Source organism: Microcaecilia unicolor, chromosome 5 (genome assembly GCF_901765095.1).
Source record: "Microcaecilia unicolor chromosome 5, aMicUni1.1, whole genome shotgun sequence".
NCBI lineage: Eukaryota > Metazoa > Chordata > Amphibia > Gymnophiona > Siphonopidae > Microcaecilia > Microcaecilia unicolor.
Genome location: NC_044035.1, coordinates 151,903,924 through 151,921,901, shown reverse-complemented (window position 1 = coordinate 151,921,901; position 17,978 = coordinate 151,903,924). Strand labels below are relative to the sequence as shown.

The following is a 17,978-nucleotide window of genomic DNA, read 5'->3' as shown; positions in this document are numbered from 1 at the left end:
AAATGGACAACTGTTTATTGGAGTATGTTTATGATGCTTTGTTAAGTATTGGAAGTGTGTGGCATTTAACCATCAATACAAATGATTGAAAAATAAAGCTGTTAGAGAGAACTGACAGTTGCTTCTTTAGTTAACACCTGCAGTGATGTGGCCAGTCTGCCCACTCTACCTCTTGTCATCTTTTTCTTTTGATGTAGACATAAGGAAAAAAAAGATTTTAAATGTTCCCAGGTTTCAACCCAATTCATGTTTAATGATAGATATAAATGATATAAATAAGTAAATAAATAAATAAATAGATAGATAGAAACTCTGAATGTTGAGCACCTGATTCTCATAACATGATGTCTGTTTTAGAGGTCCTTTACCTTTAGAAAAAAAAATCTTTGCACAAATATAACAGTGTCCCCATAACCAACCCCTCCAAATCACGCACTGATTACAATTTCTAAAACAAATTACTACTCTACCTATGAAAAGTTATTCCCTTATTATACTTCCTTTATGTACATCTATATACTGCACAAGCCAGCATGTTTGAAAATATAAGTGAGATTAAATAAAAAATCCTACCAACAATAAAGAATGACAACGTGGATACAGCAGCTCATAGGTTTGCTTGCTTTGTTGTGAAGGGGAAACAGATAAAAATGAACCTATTGGCTTCAACTTGTTTCATTTCATCCGTCTCCCTCCTGTTTCCATGCAATCTCTGCAGCAGCCGCGACAAAAATAAAAAGACGCGGGGCTGCAGCAGCCTTCAGGCACGCACTGTCAGCTCTGCTGGTCCTGTGCCCCCGCTGATGTCAACTTCAAGTTCTGGGGGCACAGGACCAGCAGAACCGAAAGCACATGCCTGAAAGCTGCTACGGCCCCGTGCTTTTTTAATTTTGTTGTTATTTGCCAGGAGAAGCAGCGATGAGAAAAACAGCAATTCAATCTCAGTGGGAGACTGTCCCACCAGTTGGAATCTCCCGCTGAATGCGGGAGACTTGGCAGGTTTGTACTCAGCTAGTAAACAAATGTTTAGTTTTATAATTGATCCATATTTAGTTACCTGTTATTTGTGTTGTTTTGTTCCATCTATTTTTATGGTTCACTGTTCAATATTTTTTATGACAATAAACAATTTTAGTTTATTGCCTCTGATTGTCAAGAATCCTAGTGGTTTGTGTGTTGGGTCTGTGAATGCTTTCTAGGAACAGTGGGACCACTGGGAGTGTGGCCCCAGTAACCTGGAAATCACTGGGGATAATTTGAGAGAGGAAGATTCGCCCAGAGGCGGTTGGGACCCAGTCAGTGGGAGGAGGGTGCTAGTGTAGAGCTGGTGGACCTGAGCTGTGCTGGGGATAGACCCTCTAAGTAAGTGGCCACAGGGTTGATCCCAGGTGGGTGGCTAAACGTTTTGTGACACTGGGGGTATACAAGTAATATAGCAAGTGTTAGCGGTACATGTCGGAGACTGAGATCATACTCCAAATACCCTAGGGCTTAGGAGTGAGGCTCATCACTGTTATGGTATGTGCAAAACTAACTTATTTGGAGGCATTGCTCCAGAAATTCCATAACAAACCTGTGAAACTTGAAGTCTGTGATTGTGACTGAATAAGGTGACGTCTGAAACACTCTGTCTCATGAGTCCAGTCTCAGTGAAGAGCAGCTCTAAGCCGTAAGTAGACAGCATGTCCTCTGAGACTGAAAAGAAAGACATAGGTTGAAGCCAGATATGTCCTCACATCATACATACAGTAGTGAACAGTTCATGTTGTAATGAATGCCCTAGTTCTTCCTCCTGACTACCAACCTTACAGATTTGAATGCACATAGCGATTGCTGTGCACACATTAGCTTCTAGAATGCAGGATTTTCCAAGTGATCTCACCTTTTCAGATCACCAGAGACAGGGGATCTTAGCACAGAGGTGGGAACGAGAAGAGTTAAGACTGAATATCTTCATGCTTTTTTATTTATTCCATGTTTCTTCATCAAGAAAGCTTACTGTTCAGCAAGTTAAAGTGTATATCAGAAAAGTGCATAAAAGAGTTGCATTTTGCACACAGCTTAATGTGAAGGGGATTTATCATGGCAGAATCAGTTTGAACTGTGGTACTTTAATTCCGGCATATAACCCAGGAACGGTGAGCTCCAAGTGAAAGAGAGAAGGGGGCACCCAGGACTCTAGATGCAGCCCAAGGCAATATTTCCCCCGAGGAAGGGCTGAGATGCCACCACCATCTCTGCATCCGACTGCGTCCGGCCTGGCATCGTCTCCTTCCCTCCTCAACCCTCCCCCACATTTATCTTATTTTTCTTTTCCAAACAGCGGCAGTGATTCCCATACGCTACCTGCCATGGTACTGCTGTCACTGGCCTCTTCACTTTAATGCATGTCCCACCTCTGAGGAAACAGGAAGTTATGTCACGAGGCGGACTGCAGTAGGGAGAAGAGGCCGGTGCCAGCGGCAGGGCAGCCTATGGGTTTCGCTGCCACTGCTGCTGCCACTCGCCTTTTGGAAAAGAAAGAAATAAGGTAAATGTGGGGAAGAGGATTGAGGCGGGAAAGGGAGAGTGCCACTCTTGGATAGTGCCGCCTCAGGTGGTCTAATGGTAGGGCCACCACAGTGGTGGTGGGGGGGGGGGGTGGGGGGGGGGGGGGGGGGGGGGGGGGGGGGTAGATAACTGTTGTCCCAGGTTAGGGGAGTTATGGGTCTGATACTATAAAACCTAAAATTCATTATGCACATGATCACCCCAGACCTGCATTCTTATACAGTCTTCTGATTCTAGTAATCAGAGTTTAAGGGGGTGGCACTTTTAAATTAATCTATTTAAATGCGCACCTATATGGAAAATAAGGGTGAGATGATTTATCACCTCATCAGTGATGAACAGTCAGACATATACTACATTACAAAATTTTGGCATAGGAGGATGGATATCAAATTTGTCTGCCCTCATACTAGTTTGAGCATCAACCTAGAAAGGGTAAAGGGGGTTGCGATGTACTTCCAATAATCAAAGAAAAATAGAAAGAAAACACCCCCCTCCCCTTCCTCCCCAATACTCACTATGACCCTTTCAGATGCTTTTCTGGGAATCAAATGAATAACAATCTAACACTTTGGTTCTGTTTGGAACATCTTAAGAAGAAAATCCCTGTATAATCCTGAATCAACCTGTGATCTTTATTTCCCCCACAAGAGAACACAAGCTACATGGAAAGTTTGGATATTCAAGTTGATGGCAGTCAAACATATGCATGTTAGAGCATTTAAATGAAAAGGGGGGAAAAAGAATAATTGATGTTCTCCAGTTGTGTAAACTGCTAAAGTCACAAAGAGAAGCACAACAGCAGGATCTGAATTCATGCATCCTACCAGTTCCCCTGACGTGCATGTCACATTTGTGCAATACTGAGGTGCTTGTGCTCCCATTGCACCTTTTGGCTCTCCTTAATTTGGACCCTAGAATCATGATGCATTGGGTCTGCTCACTAGGGTCAAAATGCTTAAATTCAACATAGCTCCTCAAGTAGAATGATTTAGTCCGAGGGTTCACTGATCTAGTTCTGAACACTACTGCGCATTGGTCTATACGTTATTTTAACTTTGTTCTTAAAAGGACTAATTTTCATAAACATGTCAGCAAAGCTTTTATATTAAAGAAACAAGTCATTCTTTTAATTACCTGCCAAGAGTCCAGAAAAGGCAGAGGATTTACCAGTCCTAGAGAAGAGGCTGTAATTGTTTAGCCATGGGTCTTTCAAAATGTCCTGGATAACCTTCCTAAAAAATTTGGTAAAGCACAAACTGAGTCCCAAATATTAAAACACCATCAGCTTCAGAGAGGTGATTGAAATCAAAGCTATAGCAGTATCTGGTTAAAATAGCTGGAAGATAAAAAGAATTTGGAAAGATGAAGCAAAAGGAAATAGGTAAGTCAAGGAGGTATAGAACTCCTAGTCCTAAGGTTCAGGATCCATTATCCCACCAGATGGAGACAGAGGGTGAAGCCCCTTAACCACTCAGGAATCTATGGAAATTCAAAGATGTGTCTCTACCTCACATTCAGATTTGGGTACTGATTAGGAAAACACCTCCCCCCCCCCCCCCCACTCAACACACAAACATAATGTACACACTAAAGTGCCCCTGATGAAGGTCTCACGAGTATTCAGAAGAGAATCTGTCTCCATTTTCTAATATGCTGACTCACCAACCTAGATCTTTCAGTTCAAGGATGCCAAGCATGTGGTATCTAACTAAGAATGATTTTTTTTTAAATTTCCACTGGCCAAGTAGCTGTAAAACGTAGCTGCTCAAATATTCAGGAACAGGTCTCATGCTGTTTCAGGATTAAAATGCATTAACCAGCCTGTGTATGTATAGTTCTGTTCAATGCATTGATAAGCAGCATCAAGGTCCTTCCAATCTCTCATTTCTACTCACTCAAATATCTATACCTTACTTTTTATCATATATCATTATTTTTAGAACGTTTGCCGCGTTGTTGAATCTCTGTGACCTCATTCTCCATCTCTCCTTCTTTCTTTACGTCTCGCCTATTTCATCTTTTATTCTCACAATACTCTTTACTCCATGCTGTTTTTCTTAGATGTTTATTCTGCATTTTGTGCTACTACGTGTTTTTCTTTGCCTATTTTTAACCTCTCTACCCACTGCTGTGATGTTCTCTCATAGGAAAAAACACAACAGGCAAGTATCACCAAAGATGAGCAGGAAATAAAGAGGATAGGTCCAAACTACAAAATCAAAGACAACACCGTTGTAAAAGTCCTTTTTTATTGGTAAAACATATCATGCATAGGAATGCCCAGTGAACAATCGAAATCACAAGTATCCGGCATAATCCCAAAGAGTAAATAGAGTCCATGCTGCTTATCCCAGGAATAAACAGTAGGTGCTCCCTAAATCCATTTTTATAATGGTTTATGGAGTTTTCTTCCAGGAATTTGTCTAAACTTTTTTAATGCCTGCTATGCTAACGGATTTTAACACATTCTCTGGCAATGGATTTCAAAGCTTAATTGGAGTTCAGAAATATTTTCTCCGATATATTTTAAATGTATTACGTAGTAACATCATTGCGGGCTCTCTAGTCCTTGTACTTTTGGAAAGAGTAAACAAGCGACTTATGTCTACCCATTCCATTCCACTCAGAATCTCAAACTTCTATCATATCTCCCCTCAGTTGTTTTTTTTCCAAGCTGAAGAGCCCCAAACCAATTGCATAGAAACATGGGGCCACGGGGGCCTGCCCCCCCAAAACATTTGCTCTGGGCCCCTGGTTCTGCTGGCGGGGGTCTCCAACCCCCACCTGCTGAAGCCTTCGTCCAGTGTTGTTTTCTGGTGCCACTGATTTGCCTGCCCTGCTCTCTCTTCCCCTCACATCCGGCAAGCTCCATTTAGTGAAACTGAGCATGCTCAGTTTCAGTAAAAGGAGCATGCTGGACATGAGGGGAAGAGAGAGCAGTGCAGGCAATGCGGTGGTGCCAGAGACCAGCGCTGGATGAAGGCTTCAGCTGGCAAGGGTTGGGGACCCTCGTCAGCCAAGGTATTTGTGGCGGTGGTCCTTCAGCTGGTGGGGATTGGGGACCCCCGCCAGCCAAGATATGTTAACAGCGGCAGTAGTGGGAGAGAAGCAGGGCAGTGAGACAGCAGAGGGGGAACAGCGAGGCAGAGAGGGGCGGCGGACCAAAATGTGCCCCCCCCCACCATGGGCTCTGGCCCCCTCCCACCTTCAGGTCTGGCTATGCCCCTGACCCAAACACTTTAGCTTTTATTTTACTTGTCCTTTTTTATAGCCTGCTCATCCCTTCTTTCTCTTTTCATGTGGTCTGGTCGGGCACTAGCACCTGATAAGCCCAACAGTTCTGATTAACTGGCTCCACTCTAAGGTCTGGATCCAAAAAATAATCTACTGTAGTTTTCTGACCCATCTTTAGGTGTTCCAAGGATCCTGTAATCCTGAAGCCTCCATTTCTTAATAGTCTACATGACCTTATGAAATGTATTTTCCAAGGTTAGATTTCCTACAGGAAGGATGACTCATTTGACTAGGCCAACATGAAGGCAGTTTTCAAAAGTGATTTGCCTGGGTAAACCAGCCCAGCTGAGGATTGTCATTCCACGTCCCATTGAAAGCATGAATAGAACACCTATTTTATGCCAGGTTACAATTTGTGACACTCCAGCGGGCCCGTGCAGGTTGGGGTCAGGAGGCAACACCGCACATAAATCAGCTACAAAATAAATGACCACTGTAATCACAAATACTGTGAAGTCACTACTTCTGAAAGGAAACTAAGGTGGGTCATTTCTCTGTAAACAGGCTACAATATATCAATCAAGGCCTAAAGAAAACAATTCAATAAGTGGGCGCCACAAGTTAGGTGCCTAGAACTGCTATTCCCAACCTAGTCCTCGGGGTACACCTAGTCGCATCGAATTTTCAGGATATCCACAATGAATATGCATGAGATAGATTTGTATGCACTGCCTCAACTGTATGCAAATCTAACTCATGAATACTCTTTGTGGATATCCTGAAAACCCAATGGGACTAGGTGTGCTCCAAGGACTGGTTTGGGAATGGCTGGCCTAGAGGCTGGCTAAACACTAATTCTAGAATGGCATCTGAGCACCCAGATTCCATCACAGAGTACTAACGCAAGTTGGCAATCTACACACTTATGCCATGCCAATAGCAGGCAGGATCACACATGCCTAAATTCATTACTTTAGAGCAGGGGTTCTCAACCCATAAGGATAGACATACCGAAGGTCCAACAAGCCCAGTATTCTGTTTCCAACATTAGCCAATCCAGGTCACAAGCACCTGGCAAGATCCCAAAAGAGTAAAACAGATTTTATGTTGCTTATCCTAGAAATACACAGTGCATTTTCCCAAGTCCATCTTAATAATGACTTATGGACTTTTGTTTTAGGAAATAATCCAAACTTTTTAAAAACCCTGCTAAGCTAACTGCTTCTGACCACAAAGTCCAGAGTTTAATTAATACATTGCGTGAAGAAATATTTCCTCCAGTTTGTTTTAAATTTACTACTTAGTAGTTTCTTTGTGTGTCCCCTAGTCCTAGTACTTTTGGAAAGGGTAAATAAGCAATTCAAGTCTACCCGTTCTAGTCCTCAGGACACACCAAGCCAGTCTGGTTTTCGAGATATCAACAATGAATGTTCATGAGATACATTTGCATGCACTAACTCAATTTTCTGTAAATCTATCTCATGGATATTCATTGTGGCCATCCTGAAAACCTAACTGGCTTGGTATGTCCAGAGCACTGGGTTGAGAAAACCCCTGCTTTAGAGCATAACTTACAGCATTCTGTAAGTTATGCATATAAATGTTGGTCCTGCCCATGCTCCTCCCCTGTGAATGCTCCCTTGCATTTATATGCAAAGCAAGTTGCGCACGTCATTTATAGAATAGGTCAGAGCATGTGGCTAACACTGATATGCACAAGTGTACATGTACCTACATAAGTGTGAATATTCATAATATAAGCAGACAAATGGAGCTAGATTCTGTATATGGTGCCCAAAAAATCGGTGCAAAAAAAAAGCATTATTATATAAGCCGTGCTAAAAAGTTAGGCGCAGTTTACAGAATAGCGCTTACACCCGGGCATTGCGCCTAACTTTAAGTGCAGCCATTTGCACCAACTGAAATGTGGTGCCAATGTACACAACTAAATTAGACGTGTATCCCTGTTATTCTACAACAAAGCATGTTCATTTTAGGAATGCCCCTGCTAAGCCCATGATCCTCCCATCTCTGCGCCCCCTTTTTCAGATCACGTGCAACTTTTAGGCGCGGACCCTACATCTAATTTTCAGCACATAAATGGCAATTAAATGTTATTAATGCCAATAATTGCTTGTTAAAAAGACAATTATTGGTGCTAATTAGCTCATTAATCAATTAAATTTCATGCATAATTTTTGTTGACTTTTATAGAATTAGGTTGATGGTGCTTAAATTTAGGTGCCCAGTTATAGAATGAGAGGGAAAGTGCCTGTCTTCACTGCAGATAGCAATGGCTATTTAAAAAAGGATTTGCTTATTTAGTTTATTTTTTGCCTTAGTTTTGATTTGATTATAAAGGTATTGACTGCTGTATGTTAGTTTATCTCTCCCTGTCTTTGGGATTGAGGTAGGATACAAAAACTGAGAAAAAAATGAAATAAACAGACAGACAAATGTGCTCCCATAGTGACTGGCAGAAGGAACCCAAGTTCTATACTTTATCTACGAAATACCCTAAGAAAAGTCCCTTTTCACAGACATTCCCCCAGACTGTCAAGGCAAAGACCTTTGAATACCTATATGGACTTGCAGTGCATAAAATCGGAAGCAGAGATCACAGGAAGAGAAAAAAGTGTGGGGATTAAAGGAAGGAGCTAGGAAAAGGTTCTCAGTGCATCTGAACAATCCTCCATTTTCTTTTACCTTACTTGATCCTGGGAATGTTGAATAATTTGGATTTTAGCAAGCAAAAGCCTTGAGATTTCAGCATCCATTTTGTCAAGGGCCAACAGAATGTTGATGACGTCCATGTGCAAAGGATCTTTGACTAACAAGATTTCTGCAGCTGCTAGACGAGAGGTTCTTTCATACTTTCTCTGGGTCTGGTGGAAAATTCTCCTCAGGGCCTTTTTCACCTTGTACAGTTGGAACAGATTAAATCATTACTCTGACTTCATAGCTGCTGGTCTATCTTAACTCAAAGAAGTAAAGGAAACTGTAAAAAAATATGTCAGTTATTTTGGATTTCCTCCAAATGTCTCCCTTCTGTCTTCATTTTGCAACTGAGGGTGTGAGTGGCACAACATAAATACCACAAATTTTATTCTGGAGTCTCTTGAACTGTCTTCTCAACAATGTCTCCAGAAGTACCGAAGGCAAAATGAGAAGCCAGCTCAAACTATGACAGCCAACAGTTAGACCATGAGATGAGCTGACAGACTGGCAAGGATATGCCAAGGTGATCGCACAAGGACAGAAAGAGAAACAGGCAGCATCCCACTCAGGCACAAAATTAATTCAGGGCAGAAGAAGAGAGATAGCTAGACTATACCTTGTTGGTAATGTACTCAGATGGAAAGCTCTGCAGAGCAGACAGCGCTATGCCTGATAATACTCCAGGGCCATTCTCCGCATACTCAAGCAGAAGAGGGATGGTTTCCGGCAGCTGTGCATTCTTCAGGGACAACAGGTAAATCTTTTTCTCTGATACCTCATTTGCCTGTTTCAGGCCCTCCACCAGGGTTGCCTTTGCATATTCCACTTCCTGTGTAATGATAGAATATATGATACATTTAAACAGATCCTGAAAGTTTCAGCAATGAAAGACCATGGATTTGAAACCTTTATAAAAAAACAAAAAAAACAAAACAAAACTAATTCAACCCTAGATATGGTTTCTAATATAGATCTCAGTGAGTTTGGTATCATAGTAACATAGTAACATAGTAGATGACGGCAGAAAAAGACCTGCACGGTCCACCCAGTCTGCCCAACAAGATAAACTCACATGTGCCATTTTTGGTGTATATCTTACCTTGATTTGTACCTGTCTTTTTCAGGGCACAGACCGTATAAGTCTGCCCAGCACTATCCCCGCCTCCCAACCACCAGCCCCGCCTCCCACCACCGGCTCTGGCACAGACCGTATAAATCTGCACAGCACTATCCCCACCTCCCAACTACCAGCCTTGCCTCCCACCACCGGCTAAGCTTCTGGGGATCCCTTCCTTCTGAGGAGGATTCCTTTATGTTTATCCCACGCATGTTTGAATTCCGTTACCGTTTTCCTCTCCACCACCTCCCACGGGAGGGCATTCCAAGCATCCACCACTCTCTCCGTGAAAAAATACTTCCTGACATTTTTCTTGAGTCTGCCCCCCTTCAATCTCATTTCATGTCCTCTAGTTCTACCGCCTTCCCCCTCTCCGGAAAAAAGTTCATTTGCAGATTAATACCTTTCAAATATTTGAACGTCTGTATCATATCACCCGTTTCTCCTTTCCTCCAGGGAATACATGTTCAGGTTAGCAAGTCTCTCCTCATACGTCTTGTAACGCAAATCCCATACCATTCTCGTAGCTTTTCTTTGCACCGCTTCCATATTTTTAACATCCTTCACAAGATACGGTCTCCAAAACTGAACACAATACTCCAGGTGGGGCCTCACCACCGACTTATACAGGGGTATTAAAACCTCTTTTCTTCTGCTGGTCACACCTCTCTCTATACAGCCTAGCAATCTCTTAGCTAAGGCCACAGCCTTGTCACACTGTTTCATCGCCTTCAGGTCCTCAGATACTATCACCCCAAGATCCCTCTCCCCGTCCGTACCTCTCAGACTCTCACCGCCTAACACATACGTCTCCCGTGGATTTCTACTCCCTAAGTGCATCACTTTGCATTTCTTTGCATTGAATTTTAATTGCCAAACGTTAGACCATTCTTCTAGCTTCCGCAGATCTTTTTTCATGCTTTCCACTCCCTCCGGGGTGTCCACTCTGTTGCAAATCTTGGTGTCATCCACAAAAAGGCAAACTTTACCTTGTAAGCCTTCGGCAATATCACTCACAAATATATTGAATAGAATCGGCCCCAGCACCGATCCCTGAGGCACTCCACTACTCACCTTTCTCTCCTCCGAGCGAACTCCATTTACCACCACCCTCTGGCATCTGCCCGTCAACCAGTTCCTAATCCAGTTCACCACTTCGGGTCCTATCTTCAGCCTATCTGCACAGTTGTTTCCTCACAGCAAACCATGCAGTTTGGTTTAACTGTCAACAGTTGTGATGATGGCTGGCCAACTCAACATCATTGATCTCTCCGCCAAGACCTGCTACGATGTGAAAATTTGGACTGGGACCCCACCCAGCCAGCTGGAGAATTAAATCTGAATAAGCAGATATCAGTCAGTAAGATAAGTAATTTTATTTGCTTTCAAAAATTAAACATTGGCATTGGATTGTTATGGCCCAAATGAGGGAGTAATGGTAAATGAAATAAGAACTGTTGTGCTTAAACTGATAGTCCTCTTGAATTTTGTGATGAGTTATTGTTTAATAGAATTGTCAGTAAGACAATTATAGTCAAAATTTACCTGTGTACGTATTGAGATTTGCATAAAATGTTTGGTCATGATTTGGGGAAAATGGGGTTAAATATGCCACTGGATTTACCGCTATCTGTGACCACTGGAAATTTGGGTTGGTGCAACTGCTTTATCTATGTGTATTCATCTAAAACTTGTTATTTATACAAATATACAGTAGATAAAGCTTGTACGTAAAATCGTGGTTGTGTATGTGGTTTCAATTTGATTTGTTTACTTTACATATCTATTCAAATAAATGTGTGCTTTTCGACACTGCATATTAGTGTTCAAAAATATGTGTGCAGTATGGCAGTATATATGTTTAACTTAAATGTATTTTATATATATCTATCAGGGGCATTTTCGAAAGAGAAGGGCACCCATCATCCGACACAAATTGGGAGATGGGCGTCCTTCTTTCAGGGTTGCCCAAATCGGCATAATCAAAAGCCAATTTTGGGCGTCCTCAACTGGCTTTCCGTCGCGGGGGATGACCAAGAGTTCCCGGGGGGGGGGGGGGGGGGGGGGGGGGTGTCGGCAGTGTACCGAAGGCAGGACAGGAGCGTGCTTAACAGATGGGCGTCCTCGGCCGATAATGGAAAAAAGAAGGGCATCCCTGATGAGCATTTGACCAACTTTACTTGGTCCCTTTTTTTTCACGACCAAGCCTCAAAAAGGTCCCGAACTGACCAGATGACCACTGGAGGGAATCAGGGATGACCTCCCCTTACTACCCAGTGGTCACCAATCCCCTCCCACCCTAAAAAAAACCTTTTTAAATATTTGTTTCAGCCTCTATGCCAGCCTCAAATGTCATACCCAGCTCCCTGACAGCAGTATGCAAGACCCTGGAGCAGTTTTTAATGGGTGCAGTGCACTTTAGGGAGGCGGACCCAGGCCCATCCCCCCACTACCTGTTACACTTGTGGTGGTAAATGTGAGCCCTCCAAAACCCACCTGAAACCCACTGTACCCACATGTAGGTGCTCACCTTCACCCATAACTGCTATGGTACTGTTGTACAGTTGTGGGGAGTGGGTTTTGGGGGGCTCAGCACCCAAGGTAAGGGAGCTATGCACCTAGGAGCAATTTGTGAGGTCCACTGCAGTGCCCCCTAGGGTGCCCGGTTGGTGTTCTGGCATGGTGAGGGGGACCAGTGCACTATGAATGCTGGCTCCTCACATGACCAAATGCCTTGGATTTGGTCGTTTTGAGATGGGCGTCCTCGGTTTCCATATCGGCGAAAACCGAGGTCGCCCATCTCTAAAGTCGACCATCTCAACATTTAGGTCGACCATCTCTAAGGTTGACCTAAATGTTGAGATTTGGGCGTCTCCGACCGTATTATCAAAACAAACGATGGACGCCCATTTTGTTTCATAATACGGGATGCCCCACCCCTTCGCGGGGACATCCTCAGAGATGGGCGCCCTCAGAGATGGTTTGTCCCCAATCAATTATGCCCCTCCACACATATCTATATATCTATACTTATATGTGTGTGTGTACAATTATGCTATTTGGTTTGATTTATATTTTAGATATAAATGTTTGCCCCAATAAGTAAAGGGGAATGGGATTTGATATACTGCTTTATGTGGTTACAATCAAGGAAGTTTACATATTATAAACAATACCAAAGGAAATCTCCTTCTTCCTTTAAACTCAATATCTAATACAAGAATGGAGGAGATATATAGAATATCATCAGCACAGTTCTCCGACCTGAAAATGTATTTCTTTAATTATTTCATTAAGAGTTGTTGCCTCAAGAAGCCTCGGGCTCTAATTTACATAGAGCTCACAGAGGCTGGATTGCTTCATCATCGGCAACAACCCACTAGAGAAAGTAGCCACAGCCCAACAAATATTCACAAAATAATATTTTTCTTTTTTCTCTTTTTTCCTCTATTCTTCTATTTTTTATATATTGTGATGGGCAATTTTCAAAAAAATTAGCATATAGTAGCTACTTAGCTTTCACTTAGTCCAGTCCTTCTTGCAATGAGTTGTATCATTGCAAGAAGGACTGGACTAAGTGAAAGCTAAGTAGCTACTATATGCTAATTTTTTGAAAATGCCCATCACAATATATAAAAAATAGAAGAATAGAGAAAAAGAGAAAAAAAGAAAAATATTATTTTGTGAATATTTGTTGGGCTGTGGCTACTTTCTCTAGTGGGTTGTTGCCGATGATGAAGCAATCCAGCCTCTGTGAGCTCTATGTAAATTAGAGCCCGAGGCTTCTTGAGGCAACAACTCTTAATGAAATAATTAAAGAAATACATTTTCAGGTCGGAGAACTGTGCTGATGATATTCTATATATATCTCCTCCATTCTTGTATTAGATATTGAGTTTACATATTATAGACAGGTACTTATTTTGTACCTAGGACAATGGAGGGTAAAGGGTCATAGATTTGATATACCACCTTTCTGTGGTACAACCAAAGCGGTTTACATCTATTATATGCAGTACTTTCTCTGTTCCTAGTGGACTCACAATCTAAGTTTTTGTACCTGGGGTAATGAAGAGTTAAGTGACTTACCCAGAGTCACAAGCAGCCACATGGGAATTGAACTCAGTTCCCCAAGTTCTCAGCCCATTGCACTAAAGTATTAGGCATCAGGGTTTTTTTTTTTTACATCAAGCGAATACACTCCACTCAAATAAAGAGAAAATTACCATACTGATGTTTCTTGTGATTGATATCCAACACTACATTCTATCAACCTTTCCATAGTAAAGGTCTATTAACAACATCTGTTCTACCATGAGTATTTAAGAACCCTAATCATTCTTTGATTGAGACATGTAGTCCAAAAACAGGGAAAACCAAGCACTCCCACACAAACCAAACAGAAAGTAAAATGGGTGGGAATGATCACTGCAATAAGCCAAGATGTTTGAGTGGAGACAAAACAGTGATTTGGTTTTGCATCAGAAGAAAGCTGTGTGCACATTGTGCCACGTTTTATTGCTCCAGTAGAATGGAGACACCTACATACTGTGCTTTTGTGGTAACGATCCAGATTAATGTTATGAACCATCTTCCTAACACATACCCCCATGATAACGACATTGACCCACACTCCATCTCTCACCTTACTCCCCTCTCCATTGCCTTTTTCTACCTACTCATCTCGTCTATTATTCTGGTATAATTAACTTTTACCCTCTCTAACAATATTCTGTATTCCTTTACTATGTAAGCTGCATTGAACCTGCTTTGAGTGGGAAAGCGCGGGATACAAATGTAATAATAAATAAATAAATAAACTACAGTGCTATCTTTGCTGGAACAGATACTGGATTCTTGATGAAAGCGTGTTAGCCAAACACGGACCATGTTGGGTCCATTTCCAAGTGGATGGTTTTCACTGAGTCCATTTTGGTGTTATGTCTCCAATCAAACATCTTGGGACATGTAGTAACATTTTTACAATTGATATACATTTTGAGCACTCTTTTCTCCACTGCCCCGCTTCTCCTTGTGGGGTTCTCTGAATGCACTCATGTACCACCATTATTACATATTCAATGGCACAGAAAACTAGATGATATGATTCAAATTACGAATCTTAACATATACTGAGCATCTTGGAAAATGAAACTTCCGGGAAACCAACCTTCAAGTCACAGAGCTTCATTTGACACATATTGCGAACAATAGCCCCAATTATGACAATCCCACTTTCCATCAGTGAGGGGTCGGTCACCAGCTCAGACAGCTTTTCCTGGGTGAAGAAATGGTGAAAAACAGGACAAGAAGCCAAAGGTGAGGTAGTTTTCTCATTACAAATTCTCATTTCCCTAGTCCGTCCCTCTATCGACCACATCATTCACTCAAGACACTACACTGTTAAAAAAAAAAAAGGGCATGTCTCTCTCTACAAAAATTCTCTTATTATGGTCACACCAGCTGTTTTAAAAGGCAGATACTGTCATAAACTGTTTTCTTTACAAGATTTAGGAGGACATTTTAGAAAACTAAGACACAATTTCCCCCTGTAAAAAGCTGATTCACATAGAAGTGTAAGCTGTGATCCCAGAAAAGCCAACACTTACATGGGTATAGTTGCTACACGGAGAGATTTGAAGGAGGCATGTTCTAGACATTGTTTATGTGAACTTTAAATGTATACGTGCATTTCCAACTTTCCAACAGAAGTACAGTATAGTTCCAAAAATATTCCCGTCACCACTTACATCAAGCACAGAACTGTCAGCTAACTGCTCGCCTGTAGCTGGGGTTGAGGGGAGAACTGTGCTCTGGTGTTCAAAACCACCTCAAACAGCATTTTAAAAAAAGGTAGCAGATGCATATAAAAATTGCTCTGCATCCCCTTCACCTTTTTCCCCCCAGCAGTGCTAGCCCTGTGAAATGAGAACATTAGAGAAGACCAGTAATAGATGACTGGGGGTGAGGAGAGTACTTACTGTGCATAAATATGCCCAGAGCGCTGAAGCCGAAGACAACCCCAATGGTTAAAGAAATGTATGCCGGCAAGGCCGGGAAACTGACGCCTGTAGCTGAACGAGAGGGAGCCAGAAGTTCGAGACCAACAAAGTTGCTGCAACCACAGACTAATGGGGACACTCCAACTGAACCATCTCTTACACAGGTTCTGCTAGAACTCCATGAGGCTAAAAATGAAATCATGGATTTGGTGGTTACCAAAATTAGTAACAAAATTGATGCCCTATTGGAGAGACTTGAAGACATGGAAGGCAAAATCCATGAAACTGCGGTGGAACAAGACAGGGACCGGGAACTCCTGGGATCCCTGCAGACACAACTTGTTGGAGTGGCAGAGAAACTGGAACTTGGAATGTAGGGGGTCTGAATCACCCTCTCAAGAAGTGAGTTGCTTAAACATTGAGAGATTTGGTGGTGGACACTACAATTTTGCAGGAAGTTCAGCTGACTGAAGCTGAATTGGAGAAGCTACAACAAGGAGAGTGGAGACATGTTAACTACTCTTTTAGAAGGTCAAAGAGGAGGGGATTGCCATTCTGGTGAAAAAGAGATGAGGAAGGTAGGGCAATTTGTATAATGGGAAAGGTAGATGATGAGTGAGAAATGACCCTACCAGCCAGAAAAGTAGTGAAGACAATCATTAGAGGAGGTCGAATCTGCGGATAGAGGGAGTTCCAGAGAGTCTGGAGCAGAGCTATCTAGTACAGTACATTAAAACTCTATTAGAGACTTGCTTCCCTAACTCTCTGGCAACCCTCCTTACAAAATAGAACGTGCACATCGTGACATGCATCTTAAACCAAGCCCAGGTTTGCCTCCGAGGACTTTTGTGGTCAAGCTTGTCCGGTTCCCAGAGGTATAGCATGTACTTCAGGTGGCAAGACAACAAAAGCCTGCTAATAAGACAATGTCACAGTGAGGATTTTTCCAGACTTAAGGACTGAAACCCTATGCAAACAGAAAGAGTTGTGACAACAACAATGGGCCTTACATACAGTACATGTGGGTCAAGGGCAGGAATCTGGGACCCGGCTATATTAGTTGTAACTGTGGACAGAGAAAGGTGCTTTTTGCAGTCATAAAAGGAAATCCAAGCATTTATAAAGTTGCTGGGCTATGCACATTAACATAATAGTGAGCCGAACTGGGCCCTAAAGACTGATAAGGTGGGGCAAAGTAAAGATATGGAACCCTGAGGTGTAAGCAAATTTCAGTGCCAAGGATCTAAAACATTGACACAGCACAGATGGAAACACACTCCAGAAGCTATGGAAACTCAGTAGTGGCTGCAGTGGAGCAGAGCGGAATTAGGCAGCAATATGGGGCCTCCCTCAACACAGAAGCACATTGGAAGGACAGCAAGGGGTATTCGGAGACCACTAACTTTGCAAGAAGTCGAGAGACATCCTATGAGCCAGGAATTTCATGACTAGAAGCATAAAGTGAGATTTCTTTTTTACAGGCCATGTGTATGATCAATACCAGCAAGTGACTGCATTCAAGGACTAACCTGGTAAAGGGTGTGCATGGGGTTATATAGAGACAAGACTGAAGCTTTGGAAGGACTTTAAAGAGGGGGAGGGAAGGGGCGTGAATAGTGGATATGATGATGAGATAGATAGGTAGTGGTGGACGGAGGGGGGATGGGCCATTGGGACGTATCTGGTCCTAAATACTGGATATGGGGAGTATTCTTGAGCGTTGGGAGGGGGGAGGGGTTGTTGAGTGAAGATTGAGTTGGGACTGTGGAGAGGGGAGTAGAGAAGGAGAGAGTGGAGGGGAACATATAAATATTTATGGTAGGAGGGAAATTTAAATTGTAACTTGGAATGTAGAGAGTCTCAATCACCCTCTTAAGAAGTGAGTGCTTAAACATCTGAGAGACTTGGCGGTGTACATTGTTATTTTGCAGGAAATTCAGCTGACTGAAGCTGAATTGGAGAAGCAACAACGAGGAGAGTGGGGACAAGTTCACTACTCTTTTGACTGGTCAAAGAGGAGGGCAGTTGCCATTCTGGTGAAAAAGTGTATCTTTTTAGTATTGCAGAGGAGTGGGAGAGATGAGGAAAGTAGGACAATGTGAAAGACAGACGAGTGGAAGCTGACCTCACTGACGTTATATGCTTCTAATGGCCCTAAGAGGGGATTTTTTTCAGTGAAGATCTCTCAAGGGATGGTGGGTGACATTATTATTGGGAATGTGCCCTGGGAAGGGATGATAGAGAGTGGGGGGGGGGGGGGGGGGGGGGGGGGGGAACAGGACAGTGCTACAATGCTGCAAGAAGGGAGAGAAATGTGTCAATGCATACGACAATATCAATTAGAAGATAGTTGA

General features: G+C 42.6%; 1 protein-coding gene across 1 annotated transcript in view; it reads right to left on the bottom strand.

Moving 5' to 3' along the window:
* The window catches only part of LOC115470349 (microsomal triglyceride transfer protein-like), a 135,418-nt gene that overhangs the window by 33,855 nt on the left and 83,585 nt on the right, over positions 1 to 17,978 (bottom strand). The window contains exons 10-14 of the mRNA XM_030203425.1: positions 14,793 to 14,900; positions 9,122 to 9,334; positions 8,494 to 8,705; positions 3,688 to 3,785; positions 1,574 to 1,695 (exon numbers count right to left, since the gene is read on the bottom strand). Of these exons, the coding sequence (XP_030059285.1) occupies positions 1,574 to 1,695; positions 3,688 to 3,785; positions 8,494 to 8,705; positions 9,122 to 9,334; positions 14,793 to 14,900 (753 nt within the window). The remainder of the gene's footprint in view (positions 1 to 1,573; positions 1,696 to 3,687; positions 3,786 to 8,493; positions 8,706 to 9,121; positions 9,335 to 14,792; positions 14,901 to 17,978) is intronic.